General features: G+C 41.0%; 1 protein-coding gene across 4 annotated transcripts in view; it reads right to left on the bottom strand.

The window, feature by feature from the left end:
- PALLD (palladin, cytoskeletal associated protein) overlaps window positions 1-21,263 on the bottom strand; it is a 231,866-nt gene that overhangs the window by 124,724 nt on the left and 85,879 nt on the right. For all 4 annotated transcript variants that reach the window (XM_081925898.1, XM_081925899.1, XM_081925900.1 and 1 more), the window contains 6 exons: window positions 8,689-8,867; window positions 6,817-6,877; window positions 5,888-5,993; window positions 5,360-5,434; window positions 3,974-4,115; window positions 3,265-3,288 (listed from right to left, as the gene is read on the bottom strand). In XM_081925898.1, coding sequence (XP_081782024.1) covers window positions 3,265-3,288; window positions 3,974-4,115; window positions 5,360-5,434; window positions 5,888-5,993; window positions 6,817-6,877; window positions 8,689-8,867 — 587 coding nt within the window. The remainder of the gene's footprint in view (window positions 1-3,264; window positions 3,289-3,973; window positions 4,116-5,359; window positions 5,435-5,887; window positions 5,994-6,816; window positions 6,878-8,688; window positions 8,868-21,263) is intronic.

Here is a 21,263-nt window from a genome sequence, read left to right as displayed (position 1 = left end):
TCCCACAACCCCTTTGCATGTTGGGAGCTGAACATCTCTGAGCCTGCTCTCCTCATGTAAAATTCCTTCAGAACTGTAAAGGAAGCTGAATCGAGTCAAGCTGGCTTGTCGCTGAAATTTAGCTTCTGACACGCAGCGGGACGCAGGAGGGGCAATGCTGATGCAATGGTACTGTGTGATGTTGAATAAGCTGGAGAGGATTACGGAAAGAGTGGAATCAACACCATTAGACTGTTTCAGTTGACCTCAGAGTTATCTTTAAAATGACAAATAAAAATTAGCAGCTTAACCAATTTGCTGCAAGCTTCTGGATTCTGTTAGTGTTGTTTCTGAACTACAAATAGAGTTGATGTATTTTCTTCCCAGGTGTCCTATAATGAGGCTTCCATGCTGTTACATTAGCTTCTGCTTTTCTGCAGCTAGGCCTTCTCCCCCCTATCCATAGTCATGCAAAGGTTGCACTTTACATCTGTTGCCTCCTTCTCATGTTACCTTTGCATCTTGGGAACCATTCAAGCGTGGCTCCTTCCTACAGCGTGGAGCCCAGAGCCACATGGGAGAGGAGCCCACACAGTGCCTTGACTTCAGGGTTTCTCCCCCCAGAAACTAGCACAGCTGCAACATTTCTGAACTGTTCCATCACAGCTCCTTTCCTGTTTTTAGGGGTGCAGGATGCTTAGACCCGGCTGACATAAAAACCCTCTTCACGTTCAAGGTATTGAGTTTTGTTTAGGGCTCATTACTAGAGCTGGAAGGCTAGAATACAGCTCAAAGAGGGAGATTAGTAGTTTTGCGAATATATGCCCCCAAACCAAAAAACAACTTTTTAAAAAGGGTGGTTTTTTGGTATGTGTGTGTCCAATGCCTTCAACCCTGTGTTCTGAAAGATTTTCTGTTCAGTAATTCCCTAATCGCAGCCCAAAAGAAAAGATACTGAGTACAGCATTTTTGAACACCAACAAGACAATTGCTTTAAAGAAATTCAATATACTTTGTGGCTGCTTCCAGACAGCTGAGTAATGGCCAAAGCATCAACAGCTGGCAAATGATTCTGCAGGTTTTCTTGCCTCCTTCCTAAAACAGACTGCTCTTTGAAGGAGTCAATCAGCATAAAGTCAAAATGTCAAAATAACCGTAGCACTGAGCAGGTAACTTGACAAACTGTGATGTTGGCCTTAAGTAATTTGACTGGCTATTAATTCTCAAAACAGTCTGAAGAGATTTGTGATGCAGGCTGATTTCCGTCTAGACAGAGAAAAGAGTGTAAAACACATTAGCCAGATACAACTTTGCAATGACAAGGAAAACCTGTTTCATAAGCGCTCAGCTGCCCGAATCCACAAAGCATAGCTCCCCCCCCCCATTCTTGACCTCACCGTGCCTGACCTATAAGTATGCAGCAACTGGCCATCCTGGAATTTTTGCTGTTGTTGTTCTGACTGTTGGGGATTAGCAGATGCACAGATAAAAGCTGTCCTCTTTGATTTCCTGTTCTATTTATTGCACCAGTAATTTTAACGTAGGAAGAAAATACTTTAGGAACGGAGACAGACAATGGAGTGTTTCATGTGAAGTGTAACACTCCTGCAAGCATCTGTATTTTAATTGGCTGAAATTCTTCTAAAGCCCTTGCCTGAAGGACAGGCTCCTGAAGCTGAGCCAGTTTGCACTCTCATCCCCTCATGTCCCCATAGTTACACTTACAGTTGACAGCAGTGACTGAGGAACCTGCTGCGAGGTGCCCTATGTTTCTGCCTGCTCCTCTGAGCCACTCACAGTCTTATTTCAAACATTTATTTCATCTGCTCTGGCCTGCTGGGCATCTCCAGTAAAGAACTCCACCACTGTATACTGGCTTATTCTACCAGTGGCTCAGTGGCTAATGCATATGAGAAGTCCCAAGGTTCAACCCCAGGTAGGGCTGGGAAAAACCCTGTTTGAAACCCTGAGAAGCTGCTTTCAATTGCTGTAGACCACATTGAGCTTGTTGGATTCTCTATTCCTAAAGTTCATTTGCTTCAAGACCTCTGACTTCTTTGCTCAACAACTCTACTTCATCAGCCTCCATTATCAACCCAGAACAGCAATGGGGGAACCTGTGGCCCTCCAAGGCCCATTGTCCCAGCCTGCATGGCTAATGCATCAGGGACAAGGGGAGCTGCAATGTATCAACATCTGGAAGGTCACAAGCTCCCCTTCCCTGGTTTAGAATCTCCTACCATCAGTTCCATACCTTTATCATGGAGGATAAAGAAAACCATGGCTCCTAGTTACAATGGCTATGTGCTACCTCCATTTTGCTGGGAATAATAGGGAAGGGGAGAGCTGTTTGCTCTTGTGTCCTGTTGTGGGCTTCCTAGAAGTATGTGACTGGCCACTGTGGGATACAGGATGCTGCACCAGACGGACGTTTGTTCTAATCTAGCAAGGCTCTTCTCATGTCCTACCTCACAACCTCACATCCCACCTTACAACTGAAAACACTGCTATAAAACTGAAATGTGACATGACTGGGTGGGGATCCACCTCTTTGCAACTCTTTGATCCAGAGGGGACGGAAGGAACAGATTAAATGCTGCCAGCCTCGTAGCTCTGATCTTGGAGCACCTGACCAAAGCTTCGCTTGTGAAATTGCTTGGGGATTTGTCCAGAGATGGCTGGTGGGGGAGTTGAACTATTAATAATGCTTAACATCTGTACAGAACTTTCAGGCAAAGAGAGCGCCTTGTATGCAACAACTGCAGAAAGCATTACAAATGAAGGGAGATAAAAGTGGGGAAACAAGTTCCTTCCATTTGCATTTTTAGACTGGCTGAATTCTGCCCTAATATACTAAAAGGAATGCTGAACTAGGCTTAAAAAAAACAAGGATGGATGGGCTTACATTTTATTTAGCACATATTTGAGAAGAGGAAATCTAACATTTAGTAGTTTGATACTAATGAAAACATGCCAGTAGTTTCGGGGGTTGAATTGTGACAATTAAGCAACTTGCAAGCTAATGCAATTTTCTGAGAGCAAGTTCTTTGAAAAGGCTCACTCCACTGGGCCTCCCCACATTGGTCTGGATGGGATTTGCTGTTTCACTAATAATGAAACTGAGAAAGTACAGAGTAGCAGGGTCTGAAGTCTGCGATAAAGAATAGGCTGTCTTGGAGGGGGTTTCATGTTACCAGCCCCTTGCAGAAACATTACACTATTTACCTTCAATCCACACACACAAAGAGTAAGCAAACAAAGATGGTTCTTTCACAAGATGCTTACCAGGTTCAGCGGCAGATCGTGGCTCTGCACATCACATCATCCAAAGAAAGAACAGGGAATAGGAGAGGAAAGAACAAAATGCATTAGAAAACCATTACATATACAACGGTCAAGGCTATATGGCAAGGATGGGGACCTGTGGCCCTCTAATGTCATTGCGTTCCAACTTAGCTTAGAATACAGTGTTAAGTGGTACATAAATTGTTGGGGGGGGGGGGAGGAAAGGAAATCCCATCAGCCTGTCTAGCCAATGATGAGGGATCAAAGGAGCTCGAGTCCAAACAACATCCGGAGGAGCCACAGGTCTTCCACTCCTGTTTTATAGAAGGGTAATATTTGATAGGCGTTTCCGTGTGCTGCACTGGTGCTGGCTTGCCAGAGCAGCTTCGTTACGCTGGCCACGTGACCCGGAAGTGTCTTCGGACAGCGCTGGCTCCCGGCCTCTTAAGCGAGATGAGCACACAACCCCAGAGTCGGACATGACTGGCCCGTACGGGCAGGAGTACCTTTACCTTTAATATTTGATAACAAATTTAACTATTACTCATCGAGTAATCTGATAGATTCAGGTAAAGGTTAAGGGAATACTATAATGAATTTTTGAACCTAAAAAGTAATTGTGCAAACTAAAACAAACCTGAGGCATATACTCTCCCATTTGTTTTTATACTGCAGGGATATCTGCACCAACAATTAATCTGCCACTTACTTTTTTGAAGAATTCGGAAATCTGGAGAATCTTGTATTTCGGTTCCTTGCCGAGACCAAATGACATGCAAAGGAAGTGCTCCCCTCACTCTGCACTCAAGCACAACAACTTGTCCTTCACTTGCTGTTGAATCTTGTAGCTCCTGTTAAAATTGATAAACAGATTATTTGAACCTCCAACCCCAAATATATATATATTTATTTTAAAAAGCCTCGACGCTGTCAGCAGACAAACTACCTGCAGATAATTACAGCAATGCATATGCTATTTTCCATTCTTACTTTATTTAATGGTGGCACAGCAATTAATTTGAGTAAATTCTTATTTTGGAAATCTGAATTACAACCATGCTGGCAGCAGAAAGAACTCTCTCTGATCCACAAGACATTTTAAAAATTATTTTGGAGTGTGTGTGTGTGTGTGTGTATGTATAGAGAGGGAGAGATTTTGATATGCTAAGATAGGGATGAACTTATCCTCATGCAGTCATGGAACATGTGCAATCAAAACTGATAAAATGTTGGGCACAATCCATCTGGGAGAAGGTGGAAGCTGTACAAGCACACAGTATTCATTTCAGTAGCACTTGCACAAGAAAATTTTCATGTGAATTTATTCTCAGTTACACTGAAGGTGTGAACCATATGATGGTTTTTTAATGCCTACAGTGATACTTTGAGAAATGATTAAAAGAGAAGTGAATGAATATATATATATATATATATATATATATGCTTTCGTAGATTTTCACGGGTACAGGAATGCAGGTTATGCAGGTTTTGGTGTCCTCGGGTGTCTTCCCGTGTAAAAGTTGGGGTGTCTAGGCGACGTTTCGACGAGGTCTCACTCGTCATCTTCATGAAGATGACGAGTGAGACCTCGTCGAAACGTCGCCTAGACACCCCAACTTTTACACGGGAAGACACCCGAGGACACCAAAACCTGCATTCCTGTACCCGTGAAAATCTACGAAAGCAAATATCTCACCTCTACGGGGAGGAAACCTTCCAGCTAATGAAGATGACGAGTGAGACCTCGTCGAAACGTCGCCTAGACACCCCAACTTTTACACGGGAAGACACCCGAGGACACCAAAACCTGCATTCCTGTACCCGTGAAAATCTACGAAAGCATATATATATATATATATATATATATATATATATATATATATATATATATCTGCCTCTTTTGTATAGAAAAGAATAGAAAGTAATCATTACAGAAAAAGTGTCTTCGCTAGAAATCCATTACTATCCTACATAAAGGAACCCATCTTTATTCAGCAGGTTTAACATGATTGAAATTATCTTTGCACTTTTTTTTTTTTTTTGCTATTTCATCCCAAAACCATAGAATTAGCATTTCAGTGGAAAAAAAACAGACCTTTGTAAAAATAGGTGCAGCATTACTAGGTTTTGATCCATCTAATCTGCAGAGGTATGAAGTAGGACTTTGGACCTGGAAAACAGTTAAACCCAGAAATTTGCAAACCATCAGCACCATTAGTAATAGAATTCCTGCACTGATATATCCTTATCTCACTTACACATTTACTAATAAAGTATACCTATACCTGCTACGTCAGGATTTTTGTGTGTGTCTGATTCTGTAAACAGTCCCAGTCCCTTGCCCCCACCATATTGACCACTTATAATAAAGAAAGCAAGTATACTGAGAACCAAATTTTGCAACTACTGCCATTGAACATTGAATTAACTCTGTCACCCAGGCAACTTTAATAAAAAGGCAGTCAATGACATTTCACATACAGAAATTGTGTCTAAGAGAAGTCCAAGGTAGGCAGGATGAGAGTAGTCATTTTATCTGCAAAGTCCTGTGCAAACATGTCACAGCGTGCTACCAAGAACTTGAGTCAACTTTTGATGTCTCGGAACTGAGACATCTACATACCTGCAGATTAGGCACAGAAATAGGCTGGATGACTGCTGTAGTGATGCCAGCCTTTGGAGCAGAAGATCCTATCGTTAAAGAAACAGAAGTACTTTTCTTCTGGGCCCTAGATAAGTCAAACAAGTAGTAGTCAGTCAATCTTGCCATAAAATGCTTCCCTTTCACATGTTTATTTTGGGTGAAGCACAACCTATTTCTGAGGAACAGTTGAGTTTCTGGTAGGCTGTGACTTGCTGAAGGCCACCCAAAGTCTGCTGTGATCAGGGATTTTAACCAGTCAAGAGAAGCACATCCACTTTTCCAGTACAGCAGAAAAGAGTTATAAAATGAATCTTTAACCCTAATGTTTTATTACAAAATTGCAAAACGTTCTATTCAGAGAATCTTTGGGGTCTTTTGCCAAAGGGGGGGAAATGCAGGCAGTACAACAGGGATATTTCCAATGCACTCATAAATCTGCCCTCAATATTTGATGCATTTCATCTTCGTGTATATACACTCAGTTACAAAACCTAAGGAAAGTAAGGGCATGTGTTCACTAAAGGTTTACAAATGATTCATTGCTATGTCTCAATTTCAGATATAACAGAATGGCAGGCATAGCTTTAAAAGGTGATAACTACCTGTGAAAAGTACATGGTAAAAAAATACAGGCAGCAGTATGAACATGTACTTCACTGCTTCTGCAAAACAATGTACAGGCAGAAAAGGCTTTCTAAATGGAGACTCTGAAACAGAATCTGTATCTGTGCTGCCCCATGTTTAACGTGCAATGCAATATTTTAACAGGATCTGATCATTAATTAACACTGGTTAGTCTTTTCCCCCCATGGAATGACTGCAAGAGGTGAAGCAGAACAACTTTGCAATAATCCTCCCCAAGGTCCTAGATACAAAGTGTATAATTAAGTTTTGCTATGTAAACTTACTGTGGCATGGCTCCAGATTTTGATCTGAAAACCTCACTGTCAGAATCAGAAGAGCTGGCACCTACAGGGGATGGAAAAGGGTATGTTCAAGGAAGATGTATGCTGTCATGGAGTCTAGAACACTTCAAAACAAAACAAACAAGTTTTTTAAAAAAAACAAATCCGAACTCCCATCACAATAGCATTTTGCTTAAAATTACTGAATGGTAATGAGCCCCATTCCAGGTGGGCTTAGACCAGGCATAAGCAAACTCGGCCCTCCAGATGTTTTGGGGACTACAACTCCCATGATCCCTAGCTAACAGGACCAGTGGTCAGGGATGATGGGAGTTGTAGTCTCAAAACATTTGTTTTTTTTATAAATATTTATTGAAATTTTTAAGTAACAGTGTAACAGACAAAGTTATAACATAACATAACATATTTTCTCATCTTCTTGTGACCTCCTCACATCTCCCGCCCCTACCTTCCATGTTAAAAGGTTAATCCAGCAAATTATCACCTTACTTCCATCCTTACTGTCTGGTTCTCGGTTAAATTTAGCCAAATAGTTATCCAAAAGAAAGATTGTTTTATCTTACATTTTAACTTATCTTCCTACTCCACTTCATCTATTTTGATGGTGCCAAATTGTTTATAATCAAGCATCCTGCTTACCATTCATACAGTTTACAATGTTTTTGCAAATAAATCTTAAATTTTTTCCAATCTTCTTCTACCGTCTCCTCTCCCAGATCTCGGATTCTGCCGGTCATCTCAGCCAGTTGCATATAGTCCATCAGTTGCATCTGCCATTCTTCCAGTGTGGGTAAATCTTGAGTTTTCCAGTATTTCGCGAGAAGTATCCTTGCTGCTGTTGTTGCGTACATAAAGAATGTTTGATCCTTCTTTACCACCCCTTGGCCGACAATACCCAAAAGGAAGGCCTCTGGTTTCTTAGAGAAGGTATACTTAAATACCTTTTTCAGTTCATTATATATCGTTTCCCAGAAGGCCTTCACTTTAGGGCAGGTCCACCAGAGGTGAAAGAATGTTCCTTCATTTTCCTTGCATTTCCAACACTTATTATCAGACAAGTGGTATATTTTTGCAAGTTTGACTGGGGTCATGTACCATCTATATATCATTTTCATTACATTTTCTTTCAAAGCATTACATGCAGTGAAATTCAAACCAATAGTCCACAACCTTTCCCAGTCCTCAAACATGATATTGTACCCAATGTCCTGCGCCCACTTAATCATGGCCGATTTTACCGTTTCATCTTGTGTGTTCCATTTTAACAGCAAGTTGTACATTCTTGAAAGTACCTTAGTCTTAGGCTCTAACAGTTCTGTTTCCAACTTTGATTTCTCCACCTGGAATCCTAACTTTTTGTCAAGTTTAAAAACTTCCTTAATCTGAGCGTAATGTAGCCAATCTCGCACTTTATCTCTCATTTTCTCCATACTCTGCAATTTCCAATTGTCTCCATCTTTTTCTAATATTTCCCAATACTTTGGCCATTTGGCCTCCATATTGAGTCTTTTTCGGGCCTTAGCTTCCAATGGTGAAAGCCACCTTGGAGTTTTGTTTTCCAGTAAGTCTTTATATTTTGTCCAGACATTAAACACTGCTTTTCTGACAATATGATTCTTGAAAACCTTGTTAATCTTAACCTTGTCATACCATAAATATGCATGCCAACCAAAAGCATTGTTAAAACCTTCCAAATCCAGCACATCAGTGTCTTCAAGAAGTAGCCAGTCTCAAAACATTTGGAGGGCCGAGTTTGCCTATGCCTGGGCTAGACTCTTGGAACCAATGGCATCTAAAGCATAATGTTTTCACTTCTTTTCCTGTTTGTGACTTTCAGTTGATGCTCTCTCTTACCTTCAACAAACAGTTCTGCTGATGTAGAATCAGAACCAACAGAATTTGAGGCCAGGCAACAGTAGCGCCCTGTGTCGTCCTCAAAGGCTTCTGCTATAATTAGTGTATGGAGCCCTCCACTTTCACAACAGATCTGAATATCGGGAGAATTTTGCAGTTCTTTGCCCTCGCAGAACCACCTGTGATTAATACACCATAGAAAGGGGAAACACAGAGCAAGGTCAGGGAAGGAGGAGCACTTTTCAATATCTATATTATAAAACTGCTACAATCGTAGATGATTAAAACGAGAAAATATTAGTTCACAGACAATATCAGTGGCAGAAATACTGCTGCTTTTAGGAAGAATCTCACAGAAAACTCTTTATAAATATTAAAAGAAACCAGAATGTCAGTCGACAGCTTGCTAAAGGCACATTGGGAAGGCATTTCCTAAATTTCACCTTGTTACAGCAAACATAGCCCTTTTCCATATGTTGCTATTACAGGCAGATCGAGATGGTACAGAGCATCACTCTCTCTCCTTCACTGCAGCTTTTAAAGCAGAGGTTGGGTGGCCATCTGTCAGGGATTCTTTAGTTGTGAATCCTGAATTGAAGGGGGTTGGACTAGATGCCCCTAGGCAGAGGCACACACCCCGCACCCCGCTTCCTCCACCAGCGCCCCTAGGGGATCCTTCCAACTCTACAATTCTATGATTCTGGCATCTAAGCCCCCAGAGTAAAAAGCAAAACACCCCACCATATACTCTGTTTTGGAAATGCTACAGGAGGCCCATGGAGCCTGATACAAAAATATGCTTACTTTGTATAACAGTGGGTTGATCATTTTGACCACACAATAATCGGACTTGTGAAGGTGTCCCTGCCAATCAATCATGGATTAAATTAACTGATACATGGCTGTTCTTTTGATCAAATAATGCCTGCCTTCACAAGCAACAGTGGACTAGCTGTGCCAATGAGCTTTTGTTCAACTGATATTGCTTCGGGCACAATCTTTATCTTGTCCCATATCCCACAATACACTGTTCAGGGGCTGGTTGTAGTTGCAAGCCGAATGCACAGTATTAATTTATGAGAAGCAGATTAACAAGTCCTACCTAGGGATTAGTCAAGCACTGGAATACAAGCAATAAACCATTTCCCCCTCAAACAACCCCACTCCTCCCTGAAGGCTAGAAAACTAGGGGCACATTAACTATACTTTTTTTAAAAAGCCATAGCCATAACCATTCCAAAAGATTTATCATGCCACAGGAATCTACAGTTTCAGAGTGCTTCACAGTTATATACCACCCCAACCCAATTCTCTCAGATCCATAGAATAAGAATGCACTTGGATCCAGTTATTTTTATGGATGCTCAACTATGCACACCAGGTTTGGGCGTTAATAATGACCATAATCTCTTCATTTCAAGTGAATACTGATCGCTTTCACACATTACCATTTTTCTGTGCCATGAATACTAATGCATGTGTAGAGGAGAAATACTGAGTGAAGCAATTCTAAGAATTTGGATAGAAACACAGGGAGATTTAAAAGGAACAACATCCTTCCAATGTAGCAGCTTTCATGCCCCCAGCCAGTAAGGTATGCAGTCATGTTGACCATTAACATTGTCCAGAACTTCAACTAGTAGTATTAATTCCCCCTCCCCACACTTTTAAAGAGTAACTTGAATCAAGTAGAAAAGAGGACACAAAGTCCTAAATCAGCTGCAAGCCATGGTAGGCAAGCAGTCTTCTGAGTGTTTATACTATTCCACAATACAGTACACTTGTATCTCTCTTGCAGATACATAATTGACACAACCGTGTTGTATATTATACCCTCCATGCCCTGAATGTTTTCGAGGTTAACGCTCGCAGGATAGATCACATCACTCTGCAGATACCACTTCTCACACAAGACTTATAACTCATTTTCAGTGGACAGACCCTTCCTTTTCCAAACAAGAAGTAGTCTGGCAGATCGAATTTCACCCAGAGGCAACTATGTACTAACCGCTATGCTTTCTTTTGAAACAAAATGCAAGATTTACCTCTCCTGAATTCTTTGCCTTTTTACAACCATGCTTGGAATATCATACACAGATTTGGTTACCATACCTAAAAAAAGGATGCTGTTAGAGCCAGAAATGATCGACAGAAATGATCAAGAGACTGGCCCTATGAGGAAAGGTTGCAACTTTTAGTTTTGGTTTTAGTTTTGGGCAGGAGAAAAGCAAGTGAAGGGGGATATGACAAAGGTGTATAAAATTACCCATGTTGTGAAGAAAATGGATTGAGAAAAGATTTCCTCTCTCTCTGTACCTGAACCCAGGACCATTCAGTGAAGCAGAATGGTAGGACACACATGACAGACAAGAGGAAGCACTTTTCACAAAACACAGAGATACTTTGGCTTTCACTACCAGATGTAGCAATTGCCACCAACTTGGATAACTTTAAAAGGGGAGCAGGCAGCAGATCCCCTTTAAAGGATAAAGCGCAGGACTTTCTCAAAAGAACCCTGGGAACTGCCACTTGTTAATGGTGCTGGGAACTGTAACTCTGTGAGGGTGAAACTAGAATTCCCGAGAGTTTTGATTGCACAGAATTGGAAAAGTGAGACCATACCATCAAAAAAAGATTGGCTGATTAAATTGATGGAATATGCTGAGATGGATAAACTGACAGGGCAGATAAGGGATCAAGCGAAACAAAAATTTAGTAAAGATTGGAATATATTTAAACAATATCTGAAAGTCCGCTGCGGAGAACTAATTTTTTTGACTGGTTTAGATTAACTCTTGCAATGAGAAACATTAAATAGTAGTGAAAAAGTTGGTTACCAGCAGCCTAGATTTATCACGATATGCATTCAACCAATAATTATAAAAGACCCAAGTAAGGAGGAGAGGGAAGTTAGAGGTAAATAGAATATCAATGAATCAAATGATTAAGAATATATCTTTGTTTTTCTTTATTATGATTTAGAATTACACGTTCCATCAATAAGAAACCAAAATTGTGGTTTCATGTTAAGAAAGCATTTCTGTTGTTAACAGCAGCAAAAATACTATTGGCCCAAAAATGGAAACAAGAAGAATTATCAACGATGGAAGAATGGAGGATGAAACTAATGGACTATGCGGAACTTGGCAAACTAACGGGAAGGATCTGAAACCGGCGGGACCAGAAGTTTACAGAGGACTGGAGTAAATTTATGGACTATTTGAAAAGTATTTGTGACGACCAGACAACATTTGTAGGTTTGCAAGAAGTTCTGTGAGGAATAATATTAGAAATATTGCAAAAATGGAGGAGGAGACATGTTATGTTAAGAATGTAAAGGCAATATTAAGCTAGGAAATGCGTAAGAAGTGATTAAGATGGAGGATTATCAGAGGTGCTGATGGAAGTCCAATAAGAATGTATTTGTGATAAATTGTATGGTATGTTTTATAATTTTGTATGTTAAAAACCAATAAAAATATTTATTAAAAAAGAAAGCATTTCTGTTGTAAAAAAAACTAATAAAGATGAATTGCAAAAACAAAAACAACTACAATTCCCAGGAGTCTTTGGGGAAAGTTGTGTGCTTCAAGTGTGCATTGTATGCACTTTAAATGTATGGTGGCATCTGCTCTCAAATGGCTACTAGTCACAATCACTATATAACACCTACAGTAGCAGAGGAATTAATGAGAATTCCTGAACAGAAAACCACTGTTGAGCCCATGACCTGCTTGTAAGGCATCCCACAGGCATCTTGCTGGTTGCCATGAAAACAGAATGATGGACCTGACAGGCTTTGGGTCTGATCAAGCTGCCCTTTTAAGTTCTTATATTGTTATGAAGGATAGGAGTTCATTTCATTATGCATTTAGAAGTGAACCTCTCCTTTCCTTACCTGCTGGATCAAGTGTGGATCAGAATGTAGACATGTGGGTAAGTCTGAAATATTTACAAACCTTTCTAGTACATGGTTAGTCCCAACCTATATTTGTACAAGATGGTCCAATGGCTTCCTGTTTCTTTTACAGAACTACTGTCGGCTGCTTTTAGGGACACTGTAAGGCAGCCAGGGGCACAGTAAAGGGGAAGATATGGCTGCTTCCCCCAGTATATAAGGGCAGCCATCTTTTTCTTCATATAATTATCCAAGAAGGGTAGCACAACTTAATATTCAAAAGTGCTGTGCTTTTAGCAACAGCTTTATTTAATAGACTGAATGACCCCTTGGACCATTTCATAGGTTCTTGAAAACAAATGAAATCTCTTTACAAAAGTGTGCAGAATTTAAAGCATTTAAATCTGAGTGGAATTGGGGTTGAACAGGCATGCCAATCAACTCATTTGTATGGGACATGGACCTAACTAATACTGTTTCATCCAACCCAAGTTATTGCCAACACTCATTTGTATATGGGTTGAGGGCCTGTATGTAGAGAGGGTCTCCATGGTTAAGTAATTTTGCAATGGCTGGACCTGCTTTTCAGAGTGGACTAAGAATTTACTCTGCCACCACAAAGAATCTGTTCAGGGTGAAATAATAAAAATAAGAACATTTACCAAGGGAGGGGGAATAAAACGCCAAGCAATCACAAAAAAAGCTCCAATCCTGCCCCAATACCAGCCCATACTCAAATCCAGCTCTTAGAAGACTGATGTCTTATAATGGGTGGCGCAATGTACCAGTTTTATTTGCCACACGGTGCTCCTTTCAGATGTTCTACCATGTTGAACAGACAGGCACTGGTAGGATGATGCTGTAGCACCAGGTTCCACCCCAAACCTGTACGTGTATGCACAAGTGTATGCATGCAGCCTCCATTTTGGATAATGAAAGGAAGACGTGTTGGTTGGGGGTTACAGTCTACTGCCCCCACCTTTGGGTGCTCATTCCATATGATTAGAATGACTGAAAATGGCAAATGCATTGCAGTCCCGTGGTATCCATTGTTGTTTATTAAAAGTACCTTATTAGTTACGCATTTCAAGTTACATCAGCCAAAGGGTGCTTTTTTATATGGCAAAGCTGTCCTTCGCCCAGCTCTGGTCCACAAACATCAAAGAAAATTGCCCACCAACGCATTGTCATATGTTTTTCGTGAATACCGATGGCATGAAATCATCCCACCATCAGGCCAATTTGGATCAGGTTGGCCATGTGCAAGTTCCCAAACAGGAACTTCTGCAAATAGAATGCCATATGACATGTTTGCCTTTCTTCGTATGAGGTTAACCAAACATAACATGTGCCTCAGCAAAAAATAACACTGTGAAATAATGTTTATTTTTATTCAAGATGGGTTCCACAATAGGGACGCTGCCTTCTCTAATCAATGCACAATAGGCTTATGCATGCAAAGTGACTCCCACTTATGCTAATGAAAAACTATGTACACAATTCCCCCTTGCAGGAGAAAGAATAAACCCTACATCCCTTAAGGCTAGGAAATGTTGATGATGGAACTAAAACACTGTACCATTCCTTTCTTGTAATTAAAATCCAACCAGCTCCTATTGTGCCCAGAGAGAATATATCACTTCTGCATGGAACTAATAAACTTCCTTTGTTTACTCAGTAGCCTCATTTGGCCTAGTTTTACAAATAGGTTCTGGAAACAAATGTATCCTGTGAGTTCAGCTGCCAGTATTTTTTGTGATCTGTCCGCTTCCCTGCACTGGAGACTCAAACCACAATTTGTAAACCGTCAAGAGCTTGGATTTTGATGAGATCTTCCCTGCCGAGCTTTTATTTTGATTATACAGAAAACATAGAGAGATGCTGCACTACATTTTAGGTTATGTTATATGGGTTCATTTAGATAAATGCATATGACTTAAATGGGCTGTGGATCAGGTGAGAGACCCTGTTATTGAAGTGACTACTTGCAGGCTACAATGGTTGGAATTTTAAGTAAACCACTCTGGTCTGGGCAATCTCTTGTCCAGAATGAGCAAAGACAAAGGAGAAACTTATTAGACACATGCTAATCGCTTGCAGTGACACAGTTCCAAGGAGAGCTTCATCACATTGCAGCAGCTAAGCAATCACTGTTAGCCTTTGATAAATTAGAAAGATAACCCGAGGAGTTACAAATTCAGAAGTTGTAATGCAAAGAGTCTTTTATAGTTCTTATTTCCCAACCATTGCAGAGGCTAGTTCTTTATTCTGCATTAGATCTTGTTGGGAAGAGAAAAACAATGAACAATTGGTTATGACAAAAGGCAATCATTATGCTGCTAGCTGCAGATCTGGCTCTTCGAGATGATTAATGAAGGTGAGGGGTTCACACCCTTCAATGCAGCTCCTTTCAGTTTGAAGAAAGGGTGCTGGCTGCCATCCAGTCCACAATTACACGTGTTTCTATCGCACTGACATGCACAGATAATTCTGGGCTGGGCTGCAACTTTCATTTGTGGCATTGCAAGATCCCTCCAGAACCAGAATGGTGTACAGCAGCCTTTTTTCTGCAAGAGAAAGCTTATGCTCTGTGCCAGCACTGCAGGATCATCTGCAATGTGTCAGGATACCACTGCAAGCTGAAGCCCTTTCATTTCTTGCCTTGTCAAATACAATCATCCCACACTAAATCAGTGTGTTTCTGGACACACCTCATCTGTCATCCGTCAAGCCAGAAGTTGATGAAGACAGAATGTAAGGAACAAGAGGCAGAGAATATGCAGGTTGCACTAAGCCAAATTGTGGAATGAATGTACAACCTCAGATCGTGAGAGCAGATTCTGGGTGCTTGGTTCCTCCCTGGTCCTTCTCCTGCTGCACTGAGCCAAGCCTGCTTTTGAATGTTATTCAAACTTGGGTTCATGGTTTAATTCTGCTGTACAAACCACGAGCTGAAAACTGCAGAACAAACCTTGGTTACGGCATGCAATTATTCTGGAGAGAGGTAAAACCTCTCTCAGGTTTGAACGACACACAAAGTCAAACCAGGACTTAGCTCTGCACAGAGCAGAATGACCGGGGAAGAAGAAAGCAGCTGCATTCTCTTCTCCAGGAGCCCATAAATCTGAGTTAAGCCATTGTTTGGCTTAGTATGACATGCAAACCAGACCATTGAGTCTCATCTTCTGCACCAAATAATAGACGGGAAATTTCCTTGTGTACCTAGAAGCATTTGGTGGAAGCATTACATGAAACCCCTCCCTCCCCATCCAACACACAGCCAAGTTACCCCAGAGTGAGTTCTCTCCCTTAGTAGTCTAGGGTAGCCCAATTTTCTGTATTAGCCTGCCAAATGGCAAAGCCAATTTCTTCATCCATCAAGTGCAGACATGTGATTGAGACCAATCACATTCATCAAATGATATGTGAATGATCAAGTGACAGCAGTTTCACACAACCAAGAAAAACGAATGTGTTTGGGATGGGTGGGTGAGGTTTGGTTGTTGGAAACGTGGCCTCTCTCTGCATTTCACTCCTTCTTCCCCCAAACGACACAAGAAAGCAATTGTTGCTTGTTCAGTATGCAGGACTCAGGCAGGATGATGCAATTTTCATCCCCATTGTTCCCTCCCTGCTCATCACCTTCTCGCTGTTAACCAGATGACTGAATAATCTGGTGAGTGGAGGAGGGTGTGGCACTCCACACCCTCAGCTGATGTGCACACATCAGCTAAGGAGGAGGCTGTGTGTCCTCCATGTGCTTGAGGCAGGATGGCAATACTGTACCCACTCCTGACCCTCAGAAGGTTGGCCATGCATGGATGTGTCCCCTGGGGCAAAAAAAAAAAAAAAGGTACCCCCCCCGGCTGAAAGCATGTTCTAGCAATGCACCATAATCACAGTGTACGAGCTAACAAAAGTCTACATCTCTCTCTTCCTATCATTCTCTCTCCTACCCCACTCCCTCCCTCCCAGGACCTTCATTGCCTGCAGAAGGTCAAACGTTCGACACTTGAAAACACCCCTTTGGTAGAGCTAAAATACATACAGCAAGCCATTTGGGTGAATAGATTCGAACATGCAGCCACTTTCATTGTGCCAAGATGTTTCTTGGTGGGGTCATGAAACTTGCCAAAGTTATGTGGGAAACAACCGTAACCACATGGAGCAGTCCCTGCCACCCCACTGATTTCAAGCAGCCATCATGCAATCATTTGTTTATCTTAATTGGTTAAGTTGAACCACCACAGAGACCAGGGATATATAGGTAGAATGGACCTCCCCCCTCCCCCAGTTAAGATTCCATATACTAAAATTATTTCAATGGCCTAATCCTATGCAGCATAAGGTGTCTCTCAACCCACTGAAATCCAGAAGTCTAGACATACTGAAATCAACATAGGATTGCAGCCTCGGCATCTTAGTTTTAGTTTGGATTGTCAGAACGAGAGTAACGGTACCCATTTAGCAACTGGAGCCGATTGCAGCCCAATTATACAAATTTGTCTTTTTCTTCCCCACTTCTGTGCTTGCACTAACCTCCAACAGCAATCCAGCCATAGGAAGGAATATATGAAAAATGCAACCATGATGACACATCTGGGATTCAAAAAGTAAAGGAAACAGCAATAAAGCTGAGCAGCCACTGGCTGGCTAAAAAACTAGGGCCTTAAGAAAAACAGTTCACGGTTTCCTCTAATGCATAATCCTGCTGCAACCTGTGTTTGGTAAAGGTCACCGAGGAATAATGAAGGCTTTCTTTCCACACCCATTTAAAAGATAATTTAAAGCGACAGTTGTACTGAAACCAAGAGACATAGACGAAGGAGAGAATTATACTTCTGACCGTAACAAGATGTGAACAGAGGTAAGTGGTAAATTAAAAGGCAATTCTATCCTTAATGCTTACTATCATTAAGGTGTGTTTTTTTTAAAAAAAAAGTTGCTGCTGCTTTCCTGTACAGTTTCAGTTTTTCTAGCACTCTGTTCAAGCAATTCTCTTTATGCTTCTCCTTTAATTGGGAAGGTATTTGCATAATTATACCTCTTATGTTGGCTTCACAAGTATCCCACACAGTTCTCCAGCCTCTCTCACTCCTTAACATTTTTTTTAAAAAAACAAAGGGTATGAAATCTCCACTGAGATTTGTTCCTCCTTTCGCTTTTCATATGCAATGACTAGGTATGTTCCTGTAAGATGTATTCCATTTCTACTTCAATTTTTTTAGCAGGGTTATTCAGAGTCAAAGAACATGTTGCTTCTCGAAAAGTGGAATGAGAAAGGTTAAACTTTGGGGCAAAGGAAACACCACATATCTGACCACTGAAATCTCTTCAAACCACAAAAAAATTGAATGCAAAGTGTAGTTTGTCACCAACTTGTTGGCTTTTCAGTCATTTGCAGTGTTTAAAGTTCCATTAAAACAGCAGTTATGTCTATTTCTCCTTCAGCAAAATCCTCCAGTGATTCCTTAATTTTTGTCTAGTTGAATGATACACCCCCCCAAAAAAAGGGTGGACTTCGTCCCTCCCAATTCTGCTTTGACTGTGGCTTATCTACTACAATCTAACATTTATACTGTAGAAAATTTTTTCCTTTTGGGATTTGGGGTGTGTGTGCCAAGGTTTTTACCACACATAAGCAATAAGTGTCAATGTAAACAAAGATGAACTTTGCACTTAGATAACCCAACGTTGTTGATTTTTTTAAAAAAAGAAGATTAAATCATGTGTCTAAGGCTCATATTTATTTTCAACTCTGTGAAACTAAAAGGGGGAAAAAGTCTTGTGCACGGTCAGCAGCAGAAACTCCAATAAAACATATCCCCTTTCCTACTTGATGCTTCTACAAAACCCCAGAGATAATGACATATACATTCTTTTGGCATCTGCACTTGGAAATCTTTCAGACGTGTACCAAGATCTGAAAAGCAAGGGCTACACATGTAGCACTAGCTACTTCCAACACGCACGAACACAGCAGTATTTTTCAGAGCCGTGGTGGTTAAGAGGAGGGCCTGAAGCTGTGATGGGGCCTATACTGTGCATGTTTAATTTCTGACATCTCTGGGTAGAGCTGGAAAAGAATCCTCTCTGAAAGCCTTGAGAGATGCTACAAGTCAGTGTAGGCCACATAAAATGAAGCGAGTAATGATCTCACTCCATACGAGGCAGCTTCCTATGTAGAGCAACGTAAATACAGATTACAGTTTATTAGGGGCATAGACCAGCAGTTTCAAAATGGCTAAGAATACAATATTTATAACAAGAAGATACAGTGGAACCTTGGTTTTCAAATGACTTAGTTGCAAACAAATCGGCTCCCGAATGCCGAAAACCCGGAAGTGTTCCAGTTTTTGAACGTTTTTCGGAAGCCAAATGTCCAAAGCTGCTTCTGTGGCTTCCGCTTGAGTGAAGGAAGCTCCTGCAGCCAATTGGAAGCCGTGCCTTGGTTTTCGAACGGTTTTGGGAGTTGGAACAGACTTCTGGAATGGATTAAGTCTTCAGGCAGTTTAAGTTCAAGAACCAAGGTTCCACTGTGCAATAGTTATAAGAACTAGCTCCTTTTTTTCAGGAGGGTCAAAAATATTTTGTCATGAGCTAAAAAGCTAAGAAGGGGGCAGCATCTCTGTAGAAGTTATTGGTTTTATGCTGAGCAGAGTAAATGAGAGCATGGTCAAGCAAGCATTGAGTCAGTATTAAGCCTTAGGTCAAATAAGTTAAGAGTGGGAATGGGCTTGCCCACACATACCTAGAAGCAGTATTCAAGTAGCAACACAGGCGATGAGAACTTGGAAAGAAATACAATATTTTTAATTTATAGGTGTTGTCTGGTTGCCTGTAAAATGGGAATCCTTTGTCTTATCCCTTGGAAATTTGGAACTTCTCATGCCTCAGGGGATTAGAGTGCCTCAAAAGCCCATGTACTTTGGATGAAAATTACCAAGAGTTACAGGTGCAAACTGCAGGGTGGGTCTCCCACTGAAATCAACAGGGACGAGGACAAGGGGATTCTGACCAAACACAACGAATGCAATTTAAACTAATGGAAAAACTAAACTGAATGGAAAAACAAAACAGATTTTTGGCAAAACCTCTCAAAAGGAAGGAGTATGCACATTGTAACTCCTCACCCTGACTGCACTGCCTCATAGGCACATTTCTAGAGAGAAAAGCCTGAAAATGAAACAGGGAAATTGCTTGTGTGGATGCTGATCACCACCAGGAGGTTTAGATAACATGATCTTAAGACTGCGATCCTTGGGATTAAGTCCCATTTAAGTAAATAAGTCTAACCTCTGAGTAGAAGCATATAGGACTGCACTGTAAATAATGCAGTTTTAACAGCCAGTTTGTAGAACAGGAGGAAGCTTCTTTGAGTAATAAAAGAAGTCTGATCTTCTTTGCTGGCTCAAAAAGTGCCTAGTTGCATGATGCTGAAGAAATCCAATTCTCTGCTTAGGGACTTGGACGTCACAGACTGACTAGAAAAAGAATTTATTTTCAGTCATCAGCAGACACCCTGTTTATTAACTCTCCACTACAGATTGTAATTTCAAAGGTGCTCAGAAGTATAGGTTTTGAAATTTATTACAATTAATTCACATCGTTGTTATATACTGTATAGGCAAGGAGCCCTGTTGAAGTTGCCATGTGATGTTTTTACTGCTGTTTACAAGTTTAGATGCATGAGATGGAGACTTCGCTGTTCCAAACATCCTAGTCAATCAAGGCTGGGAAGATAAGAAGTCTCCTCCCAGCCCTATGATTTAATTAACAACTGAAGAGGTAGCTGCACAAGCCACAGGAGGTGCGCAAATATTTAGGCCCTATGATGATCCCGTGAGAAACTATTCATATTTACTCACAGCTACAAGAAACTGTTGCATGTAAATGCAAGTAGAGCAAGCAGAGCTAAGTAGAGTAGTATTTATGTATATAATCTCTAGACACCTTGTTACTTTTTGACTAAATGTTTTTTTACAACATGCTCCTTGTGCGTTGAATGTCTTCTGCTGAAGACAAAGTGTAGTGGACTTATCTACATTCTTCAAGTGGTTTCAATAATTTCACTTGTGGAGATGTCAGGCATCTCCCTCCTATCTGCTCCTCTTCCCCTTTCCCTCCCTGCAAAAGGGGGGTGGGGAATTCACTTGCTGTTTGCTTTTGGAAAAAAGGAAGAAGGGAATGTAAGATATGAGAAGTGGATCTGCTCCTTGATTTCCCCCATCTGCATTAACATTCTCACTTTGTGTTATGTACTAACCTTGGATTCCAGAACAATAGGCAGGTAGGATCCTAGAATGCAACAACTGATTGGCTTGCAGGAAAAGACCAATCAGGCTCCAGGAGGAAGTTAATCAGCCAATCAGACGGGACTCATTGTGTAAATAATGTATATAAAGGCCTGAGGTTTGGGGGGAAATTCAATCACTGTTTTACAAGCTGCAAAACGGAGCATGAAATCACTATAGGACTCCGAGTATATTTCAATCTGCCTTAGAAACACACTTGGCTATATAATTCAGCAGTCGTTCAGCCTATTAGGTGCAGTGTTTCTATTTTTTTTAATGAATATTTATTAGCATTTTCAAAAAGGTGCAGTGTTTCTAAGTACCACGAGTACGGAAACCCAAGTCAATCTTGTTCTAGCTTAAGAAACTGAACTCACATCTAC

The sequence above is a fragment of the Podarcis melisellensis genome (assembly GCF_964234715.1).
Source record: "Podarcis melisellensis genome assembly, chromosome: 9".
In the NCBI taxonomy this organism is placed as follows: Eukaryota; Metazoa; Chordata; class Lepidosauria; order Squamata; family Lacertidae; genus Podarcis; species Podarcis melisellensis.
This window is presented reverse-complemented; position numbering and strand designations above follow the sequence as displayed.